Genomic DNA, 22986 nt, shown 5'->3' with positions numbered 1-22986 from the left:
TCAAATTGCATTCTCTATCCATGTAATCTTAAATATTTGCTTTGATTTCAGCAATTGCCATCTTCGAGGCTTCAATGGAGGTCTTGTGCTCAGCTATTTTCGTTTCTAAGTTCGTTGTTCTTTTCGTCACGAAATCAATGCTGAATGATTTCACGTCGAATGATTTAAAAAAGTCTCTGTGCTGCAAATGAAAATTATTAGCTTCATTGTACCCATCTAAAATTTTTCCACATATTGACATCATTTTCTCCATTGCTTCAATTTCTTTCTCTTTTTCTGAAATATTCGCCTCATCTTTTTGTAAATTTGTTTCAGCTGTACCCAAAAAAGCTTGGATACTTGATTGAGTTGATTCAATATTTTTATTGCTACGAGCAGCTTCATCAATTTTTAGCTGAACCATAAACTCCTCAAGTTTTTTCTTTGCATTTTCAATCGTTTCACTCATATCTCAGTGTAAATGTAACAAGTTGCATTCAAATTAACCAATTCAAATACAACTCCTTGAATGTTTAAAATTATGATTCACAAAATCAATAATACACAATAAAAACTATTAGAAGAAGATCGGAAGCCATGGCGGCGACAACCAGGACAAACTAACGGCAATATTTATCAGCAGAAAATGATACGGTGGAGGAACCGGTTAATTTAGAGGGATAACAAAGTGACACTATTTATGTCCCCGGCTGGTCATCACATCAACCGTTAGAAACCGATTCGAAGCAGAAAAGTCAATCCGGTTCAATCACCGCCATCTAATTGGATAAGCCAATTACCGTCGAAATTTCGAGTGATTCGAATAATTTTTTAACTATTTTTTGAACTTGATTTTCATCCCTCAAAAGATTTTTCTTTTTTAGAAAAAACAGAAAATCTAATATTCGAAATCACCCTCTTTCAAAACTGACGAGACCGAAAATTGACAGGTCCCGTGCTCAAAAACCGCTTCAATTACAGGTTACCTGTATCGGACAGTAAAGAAACACGTCCTGTTTCTCGGCCCATGGGACAGGGCTTTATGAAATCTAATTAAAAATGGCTTATCCCACTAAGGCACTCGCTAAAAAGAAGAATCTTCCCATTCGCGGCGCCAATAAATTATCTTCTCACAAACAACGAAAAAAACGGCGAAGTAAAAAGAGAACACGTGAGGAGTCACATGACCTGATTAATAATTTTATCAGCTTAATTAGACGAGAAAGAACGAAGAAGGAATTATAGAAACAACAGGATCAATACAGACTGGTCAGTTACAATTAAATCCGGACGAGAAAAAGGACAGACAGAGCAGGTTTTGAAATGAGAGAATAAAGATGAAAATAAGAAGCTGGTTTTGAAAGAAGAAGATTTTGAAGAAGATCAGATGAACCAAGAATGACTAGGGCTCACGAATCTATTAAAAAATTTCTGTTCATAACAGTAGCAAACGAATTTCTCCTGAAAAATAGGATAAAAATGAAAAATATTTTTTTTACAAAATAATTTCTGGGTCGGACAAGAATTCAATTTGATAGTTATACAAATCAAACTTTATTTTCTGAAAGATAGAATTAGAAAATTTTGATTTTTTCAAAAATTCTTTTCAAGGACCCTTTTTCGTCGAAACCAGGTCACGTGACTAATTTGAGATCGAAATAACTGTCGATTTTAGAAGTCAGGATTCCCAATTATCGGGGAATAAGGCTGACTAAACATGCTTATTTTGCAATTCGAACAGAATGCGACATAATTTGGTCGAATACTAATGCGCTCCTAATTCGTTAAAGAAGCGTCTGTCAAATTGTCTGAGACTTTTTCTTTAATTTTAACTCGTCCAGAATCAATTGTTAATTTCACCTAAATGAGCCCTTTTTCAAGTCAAAGAGGCGATTCTGACTTCACCGGAGCGCTCACATTTTGCGTCTGCTCGTTGGGCATCGCCTTCCCTTTTATCATCGGCATATTGGGTGAGTTTTTTTCGATATACACTGTATATTATACAGTAACTTCGCCACTGCGGCACTCGCTAATCTTTATTATCCGGCAGCTTACATCACAGCTTGCAACCTTGATGAATTGGACGAAAACGTGCCGACTTCGCTCATCTCGCTCGCAACTCAAAATGCAGATAAACAACCGACCCCGAGGTAAACTAATTTGCAATAAGAACCTGTGTACAATACCTGAGTCAAGTTTTGAAGAGTTCAAATGAAAAGCCGCGTAGCGGCTTTTTTGAAAACGAAGCCGCGAAGCGGCTTCGCCAATATTTAAGATAGATAAGAGTGATTGTAATGCGAAGCCGCTTAGCGGCTTCGTTTTGAATAAAGCCGTTGCGCGGCTTTTCATTTTAACTCTTCAAAACCTGACAAAGGTTTTGTACAGTGGTTGCCGAGCTCAGAATTCAGAATTCAGAAAAGAAACTCTCTTTCTATCAAATTTCTAGTTTACGACATCATTTCTATACAAAACCAAAGCACAGGAGATTTTCAAGAGTCGGGTCTTCAATCAGAAAGGAAGAAAAAGAAAACGGAAAGCCGAGAACAAGCTTTTCAGATTCGGTGAAAAAGATGAACGAAAATTTTATTACCAGCTACAACTCAAGTTTCAAACGAAGATCTAAAACTTCTCTGTGAAAATAAACTTACTCGAATGTAAAAAAAAGCTCGGGGGTGGTCTTAAACTAAAGCCCTTCTGTAGGAATATTTTGAAACTCGTGAGTTACCGCCTTGCTGTCCGAAAGACAATAAACCAATTAGGGCGCATCGAGGGGAAATGCAAAAATTCATGCATGTCGGATTTTGGGCTAAGTAATTGTATCGCACAAGATTTGAATTTCGTCTTTCTCCGGCTCGAAAATGAACAAATTTTTGCTTTTTGGATGAAAATATTTCAAACATTGCGGTAAATCAAAATTTCGCGGCGCGCGGAAAAATGATGTTGCTCTCGGGCTCGATGTATTGTGTAGCCAAAGCTCCGTGGAGTCCGTTGGTGCCATTTGGCGTGACATTTTTGGTGCTGCGCTGACCTTAGCTGGGCGATTAATGCAACACCACCGCCACACACTACTAAAGAATAGCGGAAGGGCCACTCCATCGAGATCATTTGACAGGGGAGCGCACGCATGCGGTTGCCGGAAATGGTCGAAAAAAAGGAGGAAAATTGGACTGGATGAAACTGAAGTAAAAAACCCGTTTTTTCGAAAAATAGTTTGCAGAAAAGAAGTCAAATTTTGATCAAAAATCGCTGAATTTTCGAGACTACAAAATAAGAACTGCTTTCGGTTATCTAGTTCAATAAAAATTCCAATTAAAAAAATAAACATTATTAAGAATTTGAACCTTTTTGAGTCAGCCTCAAAAATGCCCTGAAAAAGCCGCAAAAGACAGTTTCTAGCCGCCAGGGTCGTTCACACGCAATCAACCTAAGAAGCGTATGATGAAAATGTTACAGATAATGATGCTGTCCAGATTCAACGGTCACAGAAGCAAGTGAATATCGTCAAGGGTGGCTCCTGCGCGTCTGGCCGCGCTGGCTCGGCGGGAGATCTACTCAACTTCGTTTTGGGAAAAGCGCGAAATCACCTCTTTTTGCGAATTTTTTTCTTAATATTAAATAAAATCTTAAGCTAAAAAACAAAGAAATTGATTCACTGCTCGGCTGACATTTCCTGATTTTGAATGGAAATTTTCAAAAAAGTCCTCTCAATTTGGAATTTTCTTGGATGAAAAAATTTGGTCGGTTTAATTTTCAAATTGCCAATTTCGTTTTTTCATTAAAGATTTTATTGCTCTTGAATAATTTATTCGGTGATAATCACGAAAGATAAAGGAAGAATGAGTTCGAGAATAATGAATAAAATTTTGAAGCAATGTAACTACAGTGGAAAAACAGACCAGAATTTAAACTGGGATTTCTTCGAAGGTTTGGTAGTAGAAATTTCGGACGAGCATGCCGGTAGCGGAATTTACCCAGGGGTTTCCAACGAAAACTTGGAGATCGTAGCTCTTCAATTCCTCTGTCGCAGCGTAAGTGCCGGAATGAAGTTGGGTGTCTCCCATCTTCATGGTGAATCGAAGCGTAGATGGGTCTGCTTCTTCTTGGCGAACTTCCACAGAGATCGTCGTCCATTCGCCAGGAACACACTCATAATCGTCCGAGTAGTCAAACTTCGAGAGGTCGGCAGGGTCAGTAACGGCAAATTTTAGTTTAGTGTCTTGATTCATTCGTTTCCAAAGACAAAACGTACGATCGCCGATTTCGCTAGAGGCGTTTCCTCTATTGACGTGAATAAGATTCTCCTGGTGTCCGGTCACGTACAAATCGCAAAGGACATCAGCCGAAAATTTGTAGTTAAAAGCTTAGAATTGATTTCAATTGTTTTAAATTTTGAAAAAAAAATTTGGATATCAAAACATTGAAACCCTTCCTGAAGAGACAGTTGCGAGCTGGTTATTTCTGCTTGGTGCGATTTCGCAGCCATTGATGAAGGTTTGACAAGAGGCAAGCCCATGGCATGGGTCGCGGCAGGCAGGAAGCGTTGTTGCTGGCTCCGTCGGTGGCTCCGTCGGCGGCTCAGTTGGCGGCTCAGTTGGTGGCGCAGTTGGGGGCTCCGTTGGTGGCTCCGTCGGTGGCTCAGTGGATGGCGCGACGGTGGTTGTCTTTCCCACACAAGAGCTCTTCCATGCGTCTCTGTTCCATTTGGGATTGTTGAAGACTCCTTGGAAGCAGTGAACTCGACCACTGACGCTTCCGTCTTCGCAGACAACCTGGTAGCTCGCTCGTTTCTTGTTGATCACGTTGGCAAGCTCTAGTCTGCCGTCCGAGATAGCAATCGTCGCAGCTCTGGCAATGCATGGATGAGCAGGCTTGGCGGAACATTTCAGCTCCATTCCGATCGGGAGATTTCTTAATTAAAAATATAAATTGATTCTGAAATCGAAAACTTACTTTCTGACGATCGTAGCCGGGTCCCCGCATCGAGCCATAAATCGGGCGGCATCTTTTTCGGCTTTGAAATCGACTTCTCTGTCCAGTCAGGAAGGAAGCCTTGGCCGCAAGTTGGATGGCATCGGACCTTGGATCTGGTTTGTCCATAGCCTGGACAAGCCCACGATCCGTTCTCGATAGGAAAGGCAGCTTGAGTCTCGTCGATCTTTGCATCGCAAATGACTCGTCGACTCTCTCGTTCTTCGGCAGTCAGCGAAGCGTACTGCTGGAAGTAGCCGGCGCTAGCTATTTGAGCTAAAATACAATTCAGAAGCTTCATTCTCGAGCTCGGATTTTTGATAATTAATTGGTCTTGCCCGAGTTTATAAAGAGCATAGCATGTTTTTACTTCAACTAGAATTTGCGAGGGCAACATAGCGCTCTACCAGATAGACACAAATTTCGATAATCAAAAAATGCTTGTTTGGAACAAAATTTATTTCGAACTCATCGAAAGTACTCATCTTTTCTATTATTTTTAAAAAGCAATAACAATATTGTCTTTTCTGGGACGTACGTAGTACGGTTTTTCGAAAATTTACTAATGTTCACTAATTTCACAATGTGAAAAATTGAAAAGTGAATGATAAATGACAATTTTTAACAAAACAAAACTCCAAAAATTGGCTTTTTCAACCTAAATCACCATAACTACCCAATTTTTCTCCACGTTTGCTTCTTAGTACTCGTTTAAACAATGTTTTTGACAGTTAGATTTTCACAATTTTTAAGGATTTGGCCGTAACCTTTGTTAAGAGTAACGCCCACTTCGACGAAAATTTTTTCAATCTTCGAAAATTTTTTGAAATTTTTCCACGTTGACTTCTTCATTTAACCCTTTATTATCCCCTGAAATTAGAATTAAAGAAATTAAAATTTTTTAATTATGCTTGTTCAAAAAGTCAAGAAAGCGACCACCTCCCCTTAAATTTGATTTTTACTGCAGCTGATTTTCGACATTTTGAGAAAAAGTCTCTTATTATGGACTCCGACTGTAATACAGTTCGATCCGGGGATTCGGTCAATACAGTGACCTATTTTAAGCACTCACTGATCTTTAGAAAGAAACTGCATTATGCAGTTAGGGTTAGGTCGTTAGGTTAGGTTTTTCTCCTTACACTTCGACATCTAAATTTCGTAAATTTCCGGGTTAGGGATGAGCCTTATTTTCAGCGCCTGATCTCGAGGTCGTTTTGTAGCTGCTCGTTCCTGTTTTCGCCTCGTTCACAAGGCATTTTTATCACTTCTTTCAAATGGCTTAAATCACCAAATACCACGAAAAAAATTTTTTTTACCCGTCCGCAAAATTTGAAATCTCCCATAGATGAATTTAGACAGGATCTGAACTAGATCTTCAAGTGCCAATTGACTCGTTTAAAAAGACAACTATCAATGTTTCTCTCTTTATTGCAAAAACACGGGCACTTGCTTAGCCATAATCATATTCTCTCGAAATTAAGGTCAAATGCTTGTGGGGCACATCGTGTTTGGAATTATCAAAAATAGATTAATTTAGACGCAAGTTGGCCCAGATCTTCGACGCAATGAAAATGTGGGTCATATGAATACTATAAAGTGATACCTATAACTTATATAAAACTCCCAGTTTCGAGTTATTTGAAATAAATATAAGGTCAAAACTACTAGGAGTTAGGGCCATGTTTTTATCTATCCATAAGAAAGCCTTTTCCAAGAGCTTTTGAATGATCCAATACGAAGCTCCGATGGTGGTGATAGATTTTTACGTCCGCGGCCTACTTCTTTCCACAGGTCTACTTTTACATTTTTCAGATCAAGACGATCGTTTGAGCTACGTTTCTGTTCCGAACTCAGATTACTCCGCAACCACAATCGCCTCTGAAATGAATAGATCGAGAAGCACCGACTACGAGTCGGAAGAAGAGTATATGTGAGTGTTAGCTCTCGTCACAGTCAGTCATTGCATCTACTCTGTCTGTGAGCGCTTACCTAACCAAACTGATAACAACCGGTACTGCTTCTTTTCTATGCATGCAGCTCACTCTTCACTCAAGGAGTCAAGAGCAATAAGCTCAAATAAAACACCAATACCTAGATACATATACCAACAAAGTTGTACAAAGTTGTTTTCTTCCTTGATTCCGATACCGACCGCAGTTGACGAGCAATTTACCACTCTTACAGTATGAAAATGCATAACCATTCCAGTTTGGTGATGATCAACAGAGCGTAGCGATAGAAGATACACCAGAGACGAGCGATCCCTCTCTAGAACTTCCTCCACCTCCTGTCTTAAAGCCTCCTCTTTCCAACTTTTCGATGAAGACGTTCCAAAGCTTGCCGTAGACGGATCACCCTCAGTGACGCCTTGAAAGTTGATATTGATTATTGCGTATGAAAATAAAGCGCTACTTTAAAATAATGCTCGAGAAATAAATTTCTAAAAAATATTATCATAAAAGAACCTCCCCGGTAAACAAAAATTGATGAGAGCTTATTTTTAATGTCAAGAAGGATGATTATCCTTTGATCTGATGACCAATACATAAAAATTGATCAGAGCCTCTTTTAAAATCGAGAAGGATGATTATGCACGAGTTGGGAGTTGAATCATTCAAAACTACGCGGGCCCATTGAGCGGGCGAACATTGCCCAGAGCGATCAATAGCAGCCACAGTTGGCCAATAGATAGAGCTACAGCGAGTTTTGGGTTCGCTCCCGCGCGTTTTGACACTTACTCCCCATTCACGCACGCTAAAAGCTCAAAGAGGGAGCCTCAGTTTGCTCAATTAGCTACGAAATAGAAAGTATATTTACAGAAGGAGAAATCAGAAGAAGCTGTCAGTAAATATTGAAGAACAATGGGACAGGTGTTTGAAGAGTGGCAACATGAGTATGCGAATGAACAGGTAAATCAATATTTCTTCTTCAAAAAGTTTGTTTTTGAATTGAGATTTAATTAATTTATTAAATAGAAAAATTATTGACGGTACACATCGTGCTGTAAAGGAGGATAGATTACGTTTTTCATTCATTTTTTGATAAAAAAACTAAATAAAAATGATATTTATCGGGACATTATGGTCTTTATTTCGCTCTAAAACAATCTCCCCCCTTTCGTTTATTCAAAATTCTCCATCAATCAAGCTCAAATTGCCGTTAATTAGTTTCATCTTTCGAAGCCCCGCGCACGAGTTCCCTCACCCGTGACCATTTTCACACAGATTTAAAAATATCCATTTTGACCTTTTTGAAATTTTCCAATTTAGGTTTCTGACCTAAACAGAGACATGGTGAGAACACGAGCGGATCGGATCCGGGCTGCCATGTTTCCCGAAACTCTTGACGACGGATCGAGCTTTGTTTCGACTCAGTACGAAACTGGAGAGGCCACCTGTGTTCAAAAGCTTGCCCAGCCGAGCCAACTGCTCAAGGAGGCCATTGTCATGCTGATCCACTACAAGGATGATGTCGATGTAACCGCCATTGCCATTCCGGAACTAATTAAGGCAAGGGTTCATTAATAAATTACGACTTTGAAAGTCTACTTGCTGCATCTTTTTTCTGCGTCTTTCAAATTCAAATTGACAACCCAATAAAAAGCTGTTGCAAGATCCTGACCGCGGCGTCGCTCGACAAGCAGCTGGCACCGTTTTCCAACTTGCGAAAAAAGAAGCCCCGCGACATGCGCTCATTGAAAGTCCCGATCTCATCCCCGCCATCGTCAAGGTCCTCACGACCAACGACGACCCTGAAACCGTCAAGGCCTTGGCTGGTACTTTGACAGCGATTTCTGGATCGAAAAAGGGTCTCTTGTCGATTTTCCGATCCGGTGGAATTCCCGCTCTTGTCAAGATGCTCTCTTCGCCCGTCGAAAAAGTGGTCCATTACTCCCTCACCACACTCCACAACATCCTCCAACACCAGGGAGACGACGCCAAACGAGCCGTCCGATTGGCTGGTGGAGTCCAAAAGATGGTCGATTTGCTCTCAAAGGACAATGCTCCACTTCGAATGCTCGCTCTTTTAACTGATTGCTTGGAAATGCTCTCCTTTCAGCACCAAGAATCGAAGCTCATTATCGTCTCAAAGCACGGAACCCAGCAGCTTATTCGCATTCTCCAGCACAATGCCGATTATGAAAAGCTTCTATTTACCACGTGTCGTTTGTTGAAGGTCCTTTCTGTCGAGACCTCGAATAAACAAGTGATTATCGAGTGCAATGGAATGAACATTCTCGGCGCAATGTTGGATAATCCATCCAACAGAGTCGTTATGAACTGTCTCTGGACGCTTCGAAATCTCTCTGATCAAGCGACCAAGGAAGAAGGATTGGATGATTTGCTCCAGCGATCTGTTCGGCTTTTGGAATCGAACGATGTCGGAATCGTCATGTGCTGCGTTGGAATCCTCTCAAACTTGACCTGCAACAATGCGAGAAACAAAGCCCTCGTTTGCCACTTTGGCGGTGTCCAGGCGCTTGTTCAAACGATGCTCCAAGCTGTCGAGCGGGATGACATCACCGAACCGGCCATTTGCGCGCTGCGACATTTGACATCGCGACATGAGCAAGCAAAGGCGGCACAGGAAGCTGTTCGACATGGAATTCCAACGCTCGTGAAGCTCCTTGGCCCTGACTCTCACTACCCACTCGTCAAGGCAGTTATTGGCCTCTGCCGAAACTTGGGCATCGGATCTGCAAACCAGCAATATCTTCGTGACGCAGGAGCGATTCCGAAATTGATTGAGCTGCTTTTCCGAGCGGACGGGGAGATGTCCCGCGGCTACCGAGATGACGACGAAGATGGAGTTGTCCCGGAAGATGTAGCGGAAGGTTCCACTGGCGCACTTCACGTCTTGGCGCGAGATCCAATGAATCGACAGCTCATCCGACAATCCAATGTGATTCCAACTGTTGTTCGATTCCTGTCTTCTCCGAATGGGAATATGCAGCGAAGCGCAGGTAAGATCATATGCTTTCTCAAGAAAGACATTCTCTAAGATGTTTCAAAAACGTAGTTTCAAATTTACAATAAATTTTCTAGCTGGTCTTTTGTGCGAACTCGCAACTGATAAGGAAGCTGCCGACCAAATCGAAGCTCAAAACGCCACTGTTATCCTCCAACCCCTCCTTCACTCTGCAAACGAGTGCGTCGCCACCTATGCCGCTGCCACGATGTACCGAATGTCTGAAGATAAGCCCCACGATATCCGTAAACGACTCTCCCAGGTAAAAACGAAATTGGATGAAAACAAAGTGATAACGATACAACTTTCACAGGAGCTGACAAACTCGCTCTTCCGACCAGAGGATTTGGACGATCACTACAACAACGACGAGGTAAATTAATCTTTCAATCTTCCTTCTCCTACTTCTTGTATCTTCCTTCTTCTTTTCCTTTCTTTTTCACTTCCACTAGGCTATTTTCCGCACAACACGTCCCATTTTCGGAATGGTTGACGCCCAGGCATGTTCAAAAATGATCATTAAAAAAAATCACGGAAAAGCAAGAGCACGGATCACAAATTTTTATTTTGGCACTGATTTTTGAATGAATTTGGACAGAAAGCTGCAGAAAAAGCCGTCAAAGCCGCTGGAGAAGAATATGAAAAGCAAATGAAAGAATATCAAATTGCTGTGGAGAAGCAAAAAGAGGCAGAGAGAAATATTGATGAAGAAATTGCAAGACTTGAAGCTGCGAAGAACAAGCCTAAGGCTTCAGGGACGGTTCAAATGAAGAAAAAGGGATGTAAAGATTTATGGTCAAATTGCTGAACCAAAAAATAGCTCAAGTTACTCCAAAACCAGAAAGTGGGATCGAAAACACCTCGTTCGTGCGCGAGTCCCCCAGCCGAATGAGCAAAGCTTCCCTCCCTCAAACTCTCCGAGCATCGACTCATGCATCCGCTCGTGCTTCCGGAAGATCATCAGCAGTTCCCAAGCCTAGAAGCTCTCCGCCAGAAAAACAAGCGAAGATGGAAATTGATGAGAACCTAAATAGGCAATTTTGTTGAAAAAGAATTCAGCAATTCTAGCTGGTTCTCTTCCTTGTTTTCAACGAAAAATGAGCACCACAAACAATTCAAAGCACATCACAGTTTTCACTGAAGCTGATATTGAAATGATTTCTATTGCTGCTCAGAAATCCGAGGTTCAATGATTCAACAATTTGAGCGATTTGATTATTGGCTTGATTGGATCCAGATTTATCCTCCTTTCTCTAACTCCTTTCTTTCCTCCTTTGATTTCTAACTAACCTTTCCCTCCATTCTTTTACATTGTACCAGCGTTTAAAACAACTTCAGGTGACGACCTACCACGACGAAGGAACATCCCTCCTCCCCTCTGAGCACCGATCTCCAACCGCGATGACCCAAATGTCGCGCTCTGGCCACCAAACTCCCGACCAACAACTCAACGGCTGGCACGATACTGACATCTAAGCCGAAATCGACATGTCACTTCTTTAGAAAAATCCCTGTTTCCTTCACCAATGTTTGACCTAACTTTCCCTCTTTCTTTTTTTCCCCGAAAAATCAAAGCGTACTAAGCATTCTTTTCTTTACTGTTTTGACCGTACAAGCGTTTAATTAAAACATGTTGCACTCCGTAAAAGTTGTTGGTTCATCTATTTGTAAGAATTTCAAGATGACAGGTCAGCAAAAAAAGAAAGACCTCCCAAAGGTCATCGTTCTTTCATGCGCACATCATGAAACAAATACAATGCGATGGATACAATATCAAGATCAATCTCCGTAAACCGCAGAATAGTTCATTAAAGATTTTCTTTCTTCTGCTAAACTTCGTCAAAGCCATGAAGCACTTAAAAACGACGGCAAAAGTTCGGGTGCGGTCAGAACGAGAGTCGCTCGAGAAGAGATGAAGTTACTTTCTTCCTTCTTTTTAACTACGAGTGCGTTTCACTCGACGACTTTTATCTCCACGTCTGCTACATCAACAACTTCATTCAGCCCAACTGAAACATCCCAGCCAGTTAGCTATTGCGAGTTTCCAAAACTCAAGCAAGGTTGTGACCCGGACAATGGAGCAGTTTTCGGATCGTCAGTAAAGTGCAAAAAGAAGTGCAATGGTTTTAAGGAAAGGGATTAATTTTCGATATTTATGAAGAAAATTTTCTTCGATCCGCTCAAAATTCCATCTAAGCAAGCATCAAAAGCAAAGGCCAGGGTAATCCGTCGAAAATATGGTTCTGTTCTCTACTCGGTCGACTTCAAAGGAAAAACAAGGCTGCCAGCAGAGGAAGATTACGTCGGAATGGTTCGGTTTAAAATCTCCAACTGCGGCGAGTTCGTCACTGACCATCATCTTCACTTGCAAGATCTACATGTCTCATTTTCTGACCGCCAACTTGATGTCTACGAAAATCAGTTCATAGGACATCAAGCGCCGAAAAAAGAAAGACATGAGTCGAAAGAAAGCGTTTTTCTCCAGTTTTCTCGACGATATAAACAACGAGAACTGAAAAACGAGAATGGTGACTCTTTGCTGATGGAGGTGAATTTCGATGAGGACCAGCACGATTTTGAAGCAGTGGAAGAATGCGTAACAAAAGCCAATTACTATTTCATGACCAAGGTGAGAATCAAGCTCTGTCTTTCAAAACCAGCCAAGCCTCAATTCAATTTTTAGCAAATCGATGAAGAAACCAACAACGAAGACTACACCAAATGCATGCTCCATTCACTCTACAAAGAGCCGATCGATTGGGAGCAAACTTTCGAGCTTCCACCCCTATCCATGCCAAAGACGAAAACATGCTCAAGCCCTGGCAGCTCTTCGAAAATCGCTGGTGGCCAAGAAACGAAAAAAGGAAGATACCCTTGGTTTGCTTGGAGCGAGAAGACGGGCTTTGATGAGTCTGAAAACTGCGGCCTGACTATTTTGACAAAATACGAGGACGGTTCTGACGACTGGCTTGTGACAGACTCGTGGTGCTGCTTCTTTGGTGTGTCCCGATTCAACATTCATATTGGCGCTCATGATTTGGAATATCCCGACAACGATGAATACATAATCAATCCCATCGAGTATCGATGGGGAATTCTATCTGAAACCAGACAGTGCATGGTTAGGGTTCCAAATTTGATTGACAACGCCCCAGATTCGTGTGCTGGCGGATCGTGTTTTGAGCCAGCTTGCTTATCAGATGTGGAGTTGGAAGAGTGAGTTAACGCTGGAACGCATGAAATAGAATTTTCCCGGAACGCATATCGACCCATTTTTGGTTGAGAGCCCGTAGACCCGTTTTCTTGCTTACATCAACCCATATTTTACTATAAATATGATCTTCAGACGCCGGACTACAATATTGAAATATCTCTCATGTGTTGTTTTAACACTAGAAAATGACCATCTTTCAAACCATATTTCTGCGCCTTACCCGGAAATGGGTCGATATGCGTTTCGGCGTTAAATCTTGGCCCAATTACCTGGCTTTAACAATTTTTAGTGGAACAAGCTGTTATATAGCTGGCCTCGGTGACTACGATGAGTCCATGCCCGAGCAAGCAACGGTCCTTCGTGATGCCGTTTTAATCTTTTTGGATGGAGAATTCAAATCGATCGACGAAAATGACCCAGCAAAAACTTGTCTTGGTGATACTGGCGGAGGGCTCATCTGCCTTGTCGATGACTATCCCGTTCTCAAAGGCGTTCTTGACTACACTGGGAGCAGTTGCGCTGAGCTAAACGATTTCTTCAGTGTAAGCTTTGTGGACGCGAACGAAATGGAGAGCTTTGTTCTCACTCCACCTCCTGTGACAGAACCAACCGAAACGTCGACAACTGACTCTTCTCCGCTTCCCACTGGTCCTGGAATCTTCCCAAATGCGACTTTCGAGCAGCCATCTTGGAAAAACATGACTTGTGAAACTCCTCTTGAACCAATCGAGAGCGAACCTCTTACAAAAATCATCGGCGGAACAGATGTGCCGATCGATGCGCATCCTTATTACGCGAACTTTGATTTCTCCTGCGGAGGAACATTGATCACAATGTTTGAAGACGGCTCTCACGATTTTGTGCTGACTGCTGCACACTGTTGTTTCGGTACAAATATAGATGATGCCCTTGTGCTTCTAGGAGTCTCAGTCATCGACCGTGTTGAACCTTGCAGTTTGGACCTTGAGTTGCAAGACTTCAAAATTCACGAAAATTACGATCATTTTGATTTCAACAGTACTGACGAGACTGGAACTCCTCATGACATCTGTCTTCTGAAAATTCCCAATGTCAAGGAGTCGCTTATCAATCAGTACGGGCCTGACGGCCCAGAGACTTGCGCATCGAAGATATCCCCTGCATGTCTTCCAGCAGACCATGTTGCCGACGGATCTTACTGCAAGGTAGCAGGTTATGGGGTTGGTAACGAGCCAAGTCATCTTTTGAATGAAGTCGGCGTCTACACATTTTCTAACGAGTACTGTGAAGCGACGAATATGATAAGTTTTGAGCCAACAACCTGGGAGACACAGTTTTGCGCTGGAATACCCGATTTTGATGGCGATGGACAAACTGACGGCGGTAAAGACTCCTGCCAGGGCGACTCTGGAGGACCCTTGGTCTGCGAAGCTTTTGGAAAACCCGTTGTTTACGGTGTTGTATCTTGGGGTTTCGGCTGCGCTGCTCCGAATTTTCCAGGAATTTACGCTAAAGTTTCGAATTATGTGGACTGGATATTCGATACAATGGAGAATCTTCAAAATTCTTGAGCTTTGGAAATTGAACACGATCTTCACGAAAACACCTTACACAAATTGTCACTTATTTAGGCGATACTTCTTTTGCTTTTCTCAATACACTTAGCATGTAAAAAAAACGGTTTGATTTTCTTGAAGTCTTATTTTGATCATTTTATTGCATATTTTCTTTCAAGATACAATTTTTCTTTTATAAAAGAATACAAAAATGGCTTTGACCATCAGTTGTTGCTTCTGGGAGAATTTAAATTTTTAGAAACATTTTTAATTCGAAATAAAAATTTACCTGTATCGAAGGCTTCAGCATTACCAATAAGCCTCACCACCGGGCAATCACCAGCAGAACCGTCTGAGTATTTCGACTCGAAGAACTCTTTCTCGGCAGGATCAAGGTTGTCGTAGGCCCCTCTCAGATCCTCCAAAATTTATTGGAACTTGTTCACTTGATCAGGGCGGAGCTTGTCGTAAAAATCATTAATTGCACTCATTTCTTTCTCACTGTATTGCTCTCCCTCAGAAGCCTTGATTATATGGGGATGAAAGCGGAAGTAAATGTTATTTTTTGTAGATTCCTATTTTCTTCAAGACGAGTTTCAAAATTTTGATGCAAAAAATTATAAAAATCAATTTTTAGGTATAAACAGGAAATTTATTGAAATAAAGCGGCAGCTGTTTTTTGTGGAAGATGAGTTTTTTCTTCATTTTTTTCTTCGTTATTTTTTGTCGGCTGCTACCATCTTGTGGTCTTCTGTACAGACGTGCGTTCTGCCATGTTTGATTCATGTTCTTAGTGGCGCGATATTTACACAAGAAAAATTATATCAAAAAGTGAAAGTAGTTTTTTGGGGATTGGGAAATTCAGGGTTGATGGTTTTCTTTTTTTAAATAGTACTCGCGTGTTTCGTTTTGTGATGATCGCGGATGGTCGAAATTTTGTCGACCGCGACGATGAGTTAAAAATTAACACAAAAAATTTACAAAAAAAAGACAAAAAAAATGTGGCAAAAAAGATAAAAAAAAATCGGCGAGATTTCGTTTGAAAATTGAAGAAGTCTTTTTTGAAAGCGCAAAATATAAAACTACGGAAAAGGAGACGCGAAACAGGACTTCAAGGAAATTTAGTCAAGGGGGCTTTGTTTGTACTGCGACTGATTTTAACCTCTTACGCCCTGATTGTTGCCACTTTCCGGATACTGCTCGGTGGAAGGGGTTTAGTTTCGGCTTCGGTCGTTTCCGAAGATCTTGGGCTGTCCTCGTTGACCTTGGTAGCCGTATTCCTGCACGACGAGACCTGAAAATTGGTTGATAAAAGAGCGAAAAGAAGGATTAAGGGTGTAGGTATCGATAATTTGTCTTACCATCAAGAGAAAGACAATCGTTGTAGTCCTGAATGCTGCCTCTATTCATGATCTTGAAGCTTTCGCAACCCTAGAAATCACCATTTTAGTAACTTTGCAAAGGTATTTTTGAAAAGTACGTTGATGGCGCAGCAGAATTTCTTGTCCATATCAAACGAAACTCGTCGGCAGCAGCATCGCTTCTGCGAATTGTAAGCCTGTCCGTTGCAGCAGCCGATCTTGACGTTTTTCATTGGCGTTGGAATTTGACGCCAGTTTGCATCGAAGAAAATTGTTCTTGGCTTCGGAGAGGGCTGTCAAAAGTTTCGATTTAGCTTCAAATTTTACAAAACTGATATCTTTTTATGAAATTACACCAACGAAAATAAATTACTCGCCGGAGCACATTCGCGCCTGGAATTGACGGTTGTATTTGTTAAAGTGTCGGACGAGTCTGTTGGCAGATCCCTTTCTACAAGCCCATTTTCGAGATGCCGAGACAAGCCCACTTTAAATTTTTTGCACTAATATTGCCTTCATTAGCCGTTTATTAACGTTCTATTGGTGAGAAAAAATTTTCATCAATGGGAAAAAGGAAGGAATCTTGGTCAAAAATTGTCAACCAAGATTAAGATAAGAATTTACTTCAAAATCTTAATTTTGACACTATCATTGCGTAAATTAAGGGTTAATAATCGTTATATTATCGATAGAAGAAAAATTTAATGGAGAGAATTCTCTGAATCTTGGTTACGAGAAAAAAAGTTTCTTCGCACTTTAATTGGTTTGAAAAAGCCAGCCCCTCCGGCCATTTCCCCGCGGGGATTTGGCTGGAGGGGCTTTTTTACGTTTGGTCAATTTTGGCCTCAGGCTCGCCAAACGCAAAAAAGCCCCTCCAGCCTAATCCCAGCGGGGAAATGGTCGGAGGGGCTGGCTTTTTTTTTGGAAAATGTGAGAAATCTTGGTCAGAAAATTCTCAACCAAGATTTAGATGATTATTTTATTTCTTATTAAAAATTTAATGCTATTATCACGTTTATTAGCCCCTTCTTAACGTTATTTTGTCAATAAAAAATTTTTTATTATCAGAAAATAATAAAAAATCTTGGTCAGAAGACATTCTGAACTTATAAATTGCGCGAAAGACAACTACTCTATTGGCGGAGAGACTTTTTCCAACTGGGCTTCTTTCGCGTATTGCAATCAGAAAATCTCCAGGAAAGAAAAAAAGAACTGGAAGATGTGCTACCTTGCTATGTTGGAAGATTCTACTGGCGACGCACAAGTTGAGTTCAAATTCAAACTCCCAAAAAACCAAATTTCTTCGATTTCTGTCACAGCTCACTCGGCGACTTATGAAAATAGAAAAGTCTTTTGAGTAAAAATCTAATTTATTTCTTTTTGCACAGAAAATGCTAGCTATTCTAGGTTAGTCCTTGGCATTCGGAACCGCTTTCGTAGCAATCTTTTTTTTAAATCTTGGTGCACCGCCCCGGAAGGTGGCCTCGATCGAAAAATTCTAGCGATCTCCCGCGGCGCGCCAAGATTAAAAGTTAGATTGCTCTGGAAGCAGCTGAACTGGCCTTTTTCGGATTTTTTGGACAGAGTTAGGGAGCCCTCGAAAACTTGGTTGGCAAGTCTCAAATCGTCGTCAGAGTAGATAAAGGGATTAAATTTAATTTCAGCTAGCAATCCCTTCTTACTTGATCTTGATTCTAGTAGATCCACACTCGAAGATCCAATTTTCTTCAAAAAAGAGTCATCTCCACTTTTAGGAGCGAGAAGATTCGACAGAAGATTTCTAGTTCTCGCTGACGCTTCGCCTATTGCTTCTGAAACAAGTTTCGAGTCGTTTTTAAATTTCAAGGCAAGTTGCATTTTTCGGAAATACTCGTTAGTTCATTTTCCATCATTTTTTGAAGCTCATCATCCTTGCTTACATCTTCGCAGTTGTATGTGTCGAGTTGTCGCATTGGTACAAGGCACGAGCATGTGAAGCTCCCAATTGTATTGATGCAGATTTTTTCGCACAAGTGATCCCCCTTTTCGCATTCGTCGACATCGAAACAGGTATCACAAAACAGACATCCAAAACAAATATCGCCGGTAAATCCTGATTGGCAAAACATTCGAAGCTCCTATCAATATTTTTACCAATCGAATTTTCAGGGCAAGCATTTTCCTCTTCACATTCATCAACATCATAACAGTCACAGCCATCATTTTCATTCCATCAACACAGTCACACGAGTAGCTTCCGATCGTGTTACTGCAGATCATATTTTCGTCATATAGTTCAAGGGAACACTCATCTTCATCAACACACTCCAGATTCTGGCAGTTTGAAAATCCAGAGCAATCCAGAGCAAAAATTCTTGCAGGTTGAAAATTCTGGACAATGCTCGTTTATGTCCCATATTGAAACTTTTGAAGCAGTCATCCTTTAGGACATTCGGCGAATGTTCTGAACTTGAAACCTGCCTGCCAAATAAGCGCCACCGAGCGGCATTCTCTTTGAATTTGAAAAGCTAATTTCTAAATCGGTCTTTTTTAAATTTATAAGATGCATCATAAGCTCGAGCAAATAAGCTTTTCAAAAGGCTTTTTTCAGAAATTCATAGCTGCTACTGGGAATTTTTGAGAGCGGTTTGAAAAAACACGAGTAAGATTCCCTGAATTTTCAGCGTGCGCGCGCGTTTGGCCCTCACAAATTTTTGTTAGCAGTTATGAATTTATAATACTGTTTTTAAGAAACCTTATAGGCTCGTGACTCTTAACCTTTTTTAAAAATTAAAAAAGGCGGTTTTTTGAATTTTCGAATTTCCACACGCGCGCCCTAATAGCAACATTCAGAGAGATTCCTCAAAAATTGGTTTCTTTCAATTTTTAAGAAAGTTTTCGAATCACGAGCCTTTTAGTTTTCTGAAAATCTTAATTTTATTTCCGTTGCTGAAACAGTAAATTTCTGGGGCCGAATCGCGCCCGCATAACGAAAATACAGCGCATCGCACTCGTGCACTTTCGAATTGCTCTCAAAAATTCATGGTAGCAGCAACGAGATTCTTAATAATACTTTTGACAAGCTTATAGGCTTGACATTATAAAGCTTGTTAAAAATTTGAAATAAGCCGATATTAAGAAAATCTTTCGATTTCTCTCTCAAAAGGCGCCACCGAGCGGCGGGCAAAAAGTTAATCTTTCCTGCTTCTTGGAATCGGCAGCTTGTGCGCGAAGTTTGTCTCACGCCGAGTTGATTTTATCACTTAGCTCCTCGATGGAGCTAGAGTTTTTTTTTTGAATAAATACAGCTTCAAGATTGTATCAATAAATCAAAATGCCAAGACTAGTTCATGCCAATGATGAAGAAAGAATGAGAGCCCGACAGGGAGCTTCGTATAGAAGAGCCAGAAGGGTTGCTCGACAAAGAGTTGCACCACTACAAAATCAGAGACGTAGAAATCAGAGAGAGACTGATAACATCCCATTGCTTCCAGAAGTTTTATTATCCACTATTCGAGCTACTGACAAAAATGCTTTTGGTGACATGGCTTGGCTAATTAAAAAAGGCCTTCCCATGGCATTAAAGGCATTGTCGAAGCATGGATTTACGCGGATAATTCAAGAGGACAGAGGAAACACTCCCGAATATTACGCCCAAGTTTACTCCATGTTTTCGACCGACCCGTGGAGTCCTTATTTTGATGGCGATGCTTTCAAGCCTGTTAGAGATCCGAGGTAATTTCAAAAGTAAGATTTTTCTGGCAAAATTTTTGATTGAAATTAACCTATTTTTAGATTTGCTGATGCTACTCAAGAATATCTCTACCATGAAAAAACCGGCGACTGGGACATTGCTGGAGTTTTTCTTCGGGAAAATTTCAAGCGACATGTGCTCTACGAAAACGACTGCGAAAAGCTCCGCGCCTTGGCGAATCTTTCATGCTTCAACTGGGAAAATACGCTCAACCTGATCCAACTTAAACAAATCTTTGACGAAAACTTGGCGGATGCAAAGTTCAAGGCGGCCATGTCCAGATACGTCTGCTCCCGATGCAAGTGCCTCATCAAGAACAAGGCAGAGCTCGTCAAACATGTGCGTGGAGTACATCCTGATCATCTTGTCCAAAATAGCATCGGCGAGCCTAGAGTCGATGAATGGCAAAAGACATCATTCAACAGAATGATCCAGTCTGATATTGGCAACCAGATGCTCTACGTCTTTTACGAGCAAGGCCCGATTCACCATGATTTGATGCAATCAACAAGAACACTCATCGCTGCTGCGCCGACAGAAAATCCCCGGATCGAAGAACACAACATTCATGTTCTTTCTGACCTTCCCACTGCCCCTCCTGTAAATATTTCATTTGCTCAAGAATACAATCTATCATAAAAAAATGTTTGTTTGTCTTTATTTTGCAAAATAAGCAGATAAAAAATTCAAAAATCTTCTGCCCCTCTGGTCGCTCCTTTTTCGGGAGTGACTGGAGGGGCTTTTTTGCGTTTAGACAATATTTCATTCAAAAAATCAGCTGTCCAAACGCAAAAAAGCCCCTCCAGTCACTCCCGAAAAGGGAGCAACCAGAGGGGCTGATGTATTCGTTAATCATTTTTTAAAGTCTTCCTTTATTTCAATTTTCAAACTTGATTTTTCCCTTCAAACTTGCTTTTTTCTAAAATATAATCCCATATCTGAATTCCCCGTGTCCAAAAACCCCTTAATCCCCCTTTTTAGTTATTTTCATGAATTTTGGCCATTTCGAGCTTTATGGCTCTTGTTGATCTTTTTCCATATGGGCCGGGCTTGGCTTCTGATCCGCTGCGCTCAGAGTGGCGCTGTTGTGGTGGTGAATCCGCTGGTCCTGGCCGTGGCTTTTTGAACTCAAGTGACGGCCAATCAGCGCGCCGCGCTGTGAACTTTTTCACGCCCAGGAAAATGCTCCGGAGGGGGCGGGCGAGTTTAGCCGCAAAAGATTAACGACGGCAGCTTTCAGAGGCGATTCGGCTTTTGGACAAGAATGGACACTTGATCTTGGAAATTAACCATACTACGTTTGCTTCAAGGTAGTACACGCGTTCTTGTTACATAATTAAAAGCTGGTCAACTTGTTTTCCGACAACTTGAAAAATGGCTCTCTTACCCGTCCTTATTTTTAGGCTGAGTGCTCAATAACTCATTCTTCTCTTCAACACTTTCGATTCAACTAGAGCTAGAATCAGAGGAAGTCATCGAACTCTTTGATCTGGCTCTAATGATCTGGCTCGTCATTTTTTGGTTCTCCGGGTCTGCGGTCAAGGCAGCCTCCACCTTGCCCAACTGCAGTTTGTAATTTGCTAGTTGCGAAATCGGATTGTCCATTTTCAATTTTTCTGAGAATTATTCAATAAATGGTTTTTGCGAAAGAAGACTTTTTTAATTGGAATTTTCAAAGCTTGACTAAGTTTTTGAATACAGAAAATCTACTTTTTGGAGACAGAAAAGAAGAATTTAGTTTTTGATTGGCTTTTTTGCAAAGTTGAGTAAGTGTTATACAGTGTTATTTATAAAATTAACTATTTAACAGTTTCTTTTCCGTGAAAGAATGAAATCAAGGAAGATTAATCCTCCAAATGAGAAATATTTAAAATCTTTGAATGTCGATATGCCAGCCCCTCCGGCCATTTCCCCGCGGGGATTTGGCTGGAAGGGCTGGCTTTTTAAAATGAAAGAAAAGTTTTTAATCTTAGTCTGAGATTAATTTTGACCAAGATTCTGAGAAAGCTCTCTACAGAATTTCGATTATCGATTAAATTTTAATTTTCGATTAAATTTTAATTTTCTCATAAAAAAAAAACACGGAAAAACAAGTGCACGTATCACAGATTTATATTTTGGCACTGATTTTTGAATGAATTTGGAAAGAAAGCTGCAGAAAAAGCCGTCAAGGCCGCTGGAGAAGAATATGAAAAGCAAATGAGAGAATATGAAATTGCTGTGGAGAAGCAAAAGGAGGCAGAGAGGAATATTGATGAAGAAATTGCCAGACTCGAAGCTGCGAAAAGCAAGCCCAAGGTTTCAGGGAAGGTTCAAATGAAGAAAAGGAGCTCAAAAGATTTATTGTCATATTGTTGAACCAACAAGTAGCTCAAGTGACTCCAAAACCAGAAAGTGGAATTGAAAACACCTCGTTCGTGCGCGAGTCTCCCAGCCGAATGAGCAAGGCTTCCCTCCCTCAAACTCTCCGAGCATCGACTCATGCTTCCGCTCGTGCTTCCGGAAGATCCTCGGCAGTTCCCAAGCCTAGAAGCTCGCCGCCAGAAAAACAAGCGAAAATGGAAATTGATGAGAATTTGAATAGGCAATTTTGTTGAAAGAGAATTCTGCAATTCTTCCTGGTTTTCTTCCTTGTTTTCAACGAAAAATGAGTACCACAAACAATTCAAAGCACATCACAGTTTTCACTGAAGCGGATATTGAAATGATTTCTATTGCGGCTCAGAAATCCGAGGTTCAATAACAACAAGATTTGAGCGATTTGATTATTGGCTTGATTGGATCCAGATTTATCCTCCTTTCTCTAACTCCTTTCTTTCCTCCTTTGATTTCTAACTAACCTCTCCCTCCATTCTTTAAAATTATACAAGCATTTAAAACAAGTTCAGGTGACGACCTACCACGACGAAGGAACATCCCTCCTCCCCTCTGAGCACCGATCTCCGACCGCGATGACTCAAATGTCGCGCTCTGGCCACCAAACTCCCGACCAACAACTCAACGGTTGGCACGATACTGACATCTAAGCCAAAATCGACATGTCATTTCCTTAGAAAAATCCCTGTTTCCTTCACCAATGTTTGACCTAACTTTCCCTCTTTCTTTTTTTCCCCGAAAAATCAAAGCGTACTAAGCATTCTTTTCTTTACTGTTTTGACCGTACAAGCGTTTAATTAAAACATGTTGCACTCCGTAAAAGTTGTTGGTTCATCTATTTGTAAGAATTTC

At 41.0% G+C, this 22986-nt stretch overlaps 3 protein-coding genes and 2 long non-coding RNA genes across 7 annotated transcripts; 3 read left to right on the top strand and 2 right to left on the bottom strand.

Moving 5' to 3' along the window:
* Positions 1 to 1828: 1828 nt before the first annotated feature.
* LOC145695386 (uncharacterized) lies at positions 1829 to 2590 on the top strand. Its single transcript, XR_014133709.1, has 3 exons — positions 1829 to 1949; positions 2030 to 2129; positions 2426 to 2590. It is a non-coding gene; the product is annotated as an uncharacterized LOC145695386 (long non-coding RNA).
* Positions 2591 to 3785: 1195 nt separating this feature from the next.
* LOC145710992 (uncharacterized) lies at positions 3786 to 4974 on the bottom strand. Its single transcript, XM_081788707.1, has 2 exons — positions 4930 to 4974; positions 3786 to 4887 (listed from the first exon to the last, which is right to left on the bottom strand). Exons 1-2 carry the CDS (start codon positions 4965 to 4967, stop codon positions 4389 to 4391), a joined length of 537 nt encoding a protein of 178 aa, XP_081644833.1. The 5' UTR covers positions 4968 to 4974; the 3' UTR covers positions 3786 to 4388.
* Positions 4975 to 7585: 2611 nt separating this feature from the next.
* On the top strand, positions 7586 to 22929 carry LOC145695464 (catenin beta-like). Of its 3 annotated transcripts, XM_081772447.1 has the most exons (7): positions 7586 to 7856; positions 8217 to 8456; positions 8551 to 9910; positions 9993 to 10177; positions 10229 to 10288; positions 10368 to 10419; positions 10518 to 10738. In XM_081772447.1, the coding sequence occupies exons 1-7, from the start codon at positions 7809 to 7811 to the stop codon at positions 10721 to 10723; spliced, it is 2151 nt and encodes a 716-aa protein (XP_081628573.1). In that variant the 5' UTR covers positions 7586 to 7808; the 3' UTR covers positions 10724 to 10738. The 3 variants fall into 3 exon arrangements, with proteins under 3 accessions (XP_081628573.1, XP_081628575.1, XP_081628574.1); XM_081772449.1 differs by lacking the exons at positions 10368 to 10419; positions 10518 to 10738 and adding an exon at positions 22647 to 22929 and having other exon boundaries at positions 7587 to 7856; XM_081772448.1 differs by lacking the exons at positions 10368 to 10419; positions 10518 to 10738 and adding an exon at positions 11254 to 11559 and having other exon boundaries at positions 7589 to 7856.
* Positions 12115 to 14768, top strand: LOC145700411 (uncharacterized). The gene is made up of 3 exons (XM_081777679.1): positions 12115 to 12544; positions 12599 to 13131; positions 13419 to 14768. The coding sequence occupies exons 1-3, from the start codon at positions 12224 to 12226 to the stop codon at positions 14677 to 14679; spliced, it is 2115 nt and encodes a 704-aa protein (XP_081633805.1). The 5' UTR covers positions 12115 to 12223; the 3' UTR covers positions 14680 to 14768.
* On the bottom strand, positions 15303 to 16258 carry LOC145701055 (uncharacterized). Its single transcript, XR_014134254.1, has 3 exons — positions 16145 to 16258; positions 16026 to 16095; positions 15303 to 15958 (listed from the first exon to the last, which is right to left on the bottom strand). It is a non-coding gene; the product is annotated as an uncharacterized LOC145701055 (long non-coding RNA).
* Positions 22930 to 22986: the final 57 nt, after the last annotated feature.

The sequence above is a fragment of the Oikopleura dioica genome, chromosome 1 (genome assembly GCF_907165135.1).
Source record: "Oikopleura dioica chromosome 1, OKI2018_I68_1.0, whole genome shotgun sequence".
NCBI classification, from domain to species: Eukaryota; Metazoa; Chordata; class Appendicularia; order Copelata; family Oikopleuridae; genus Oikopleura; species Oikopleura dioica.
This window is presented reverse-complemented; position numbering and strand designations above follow the sequence as displayed.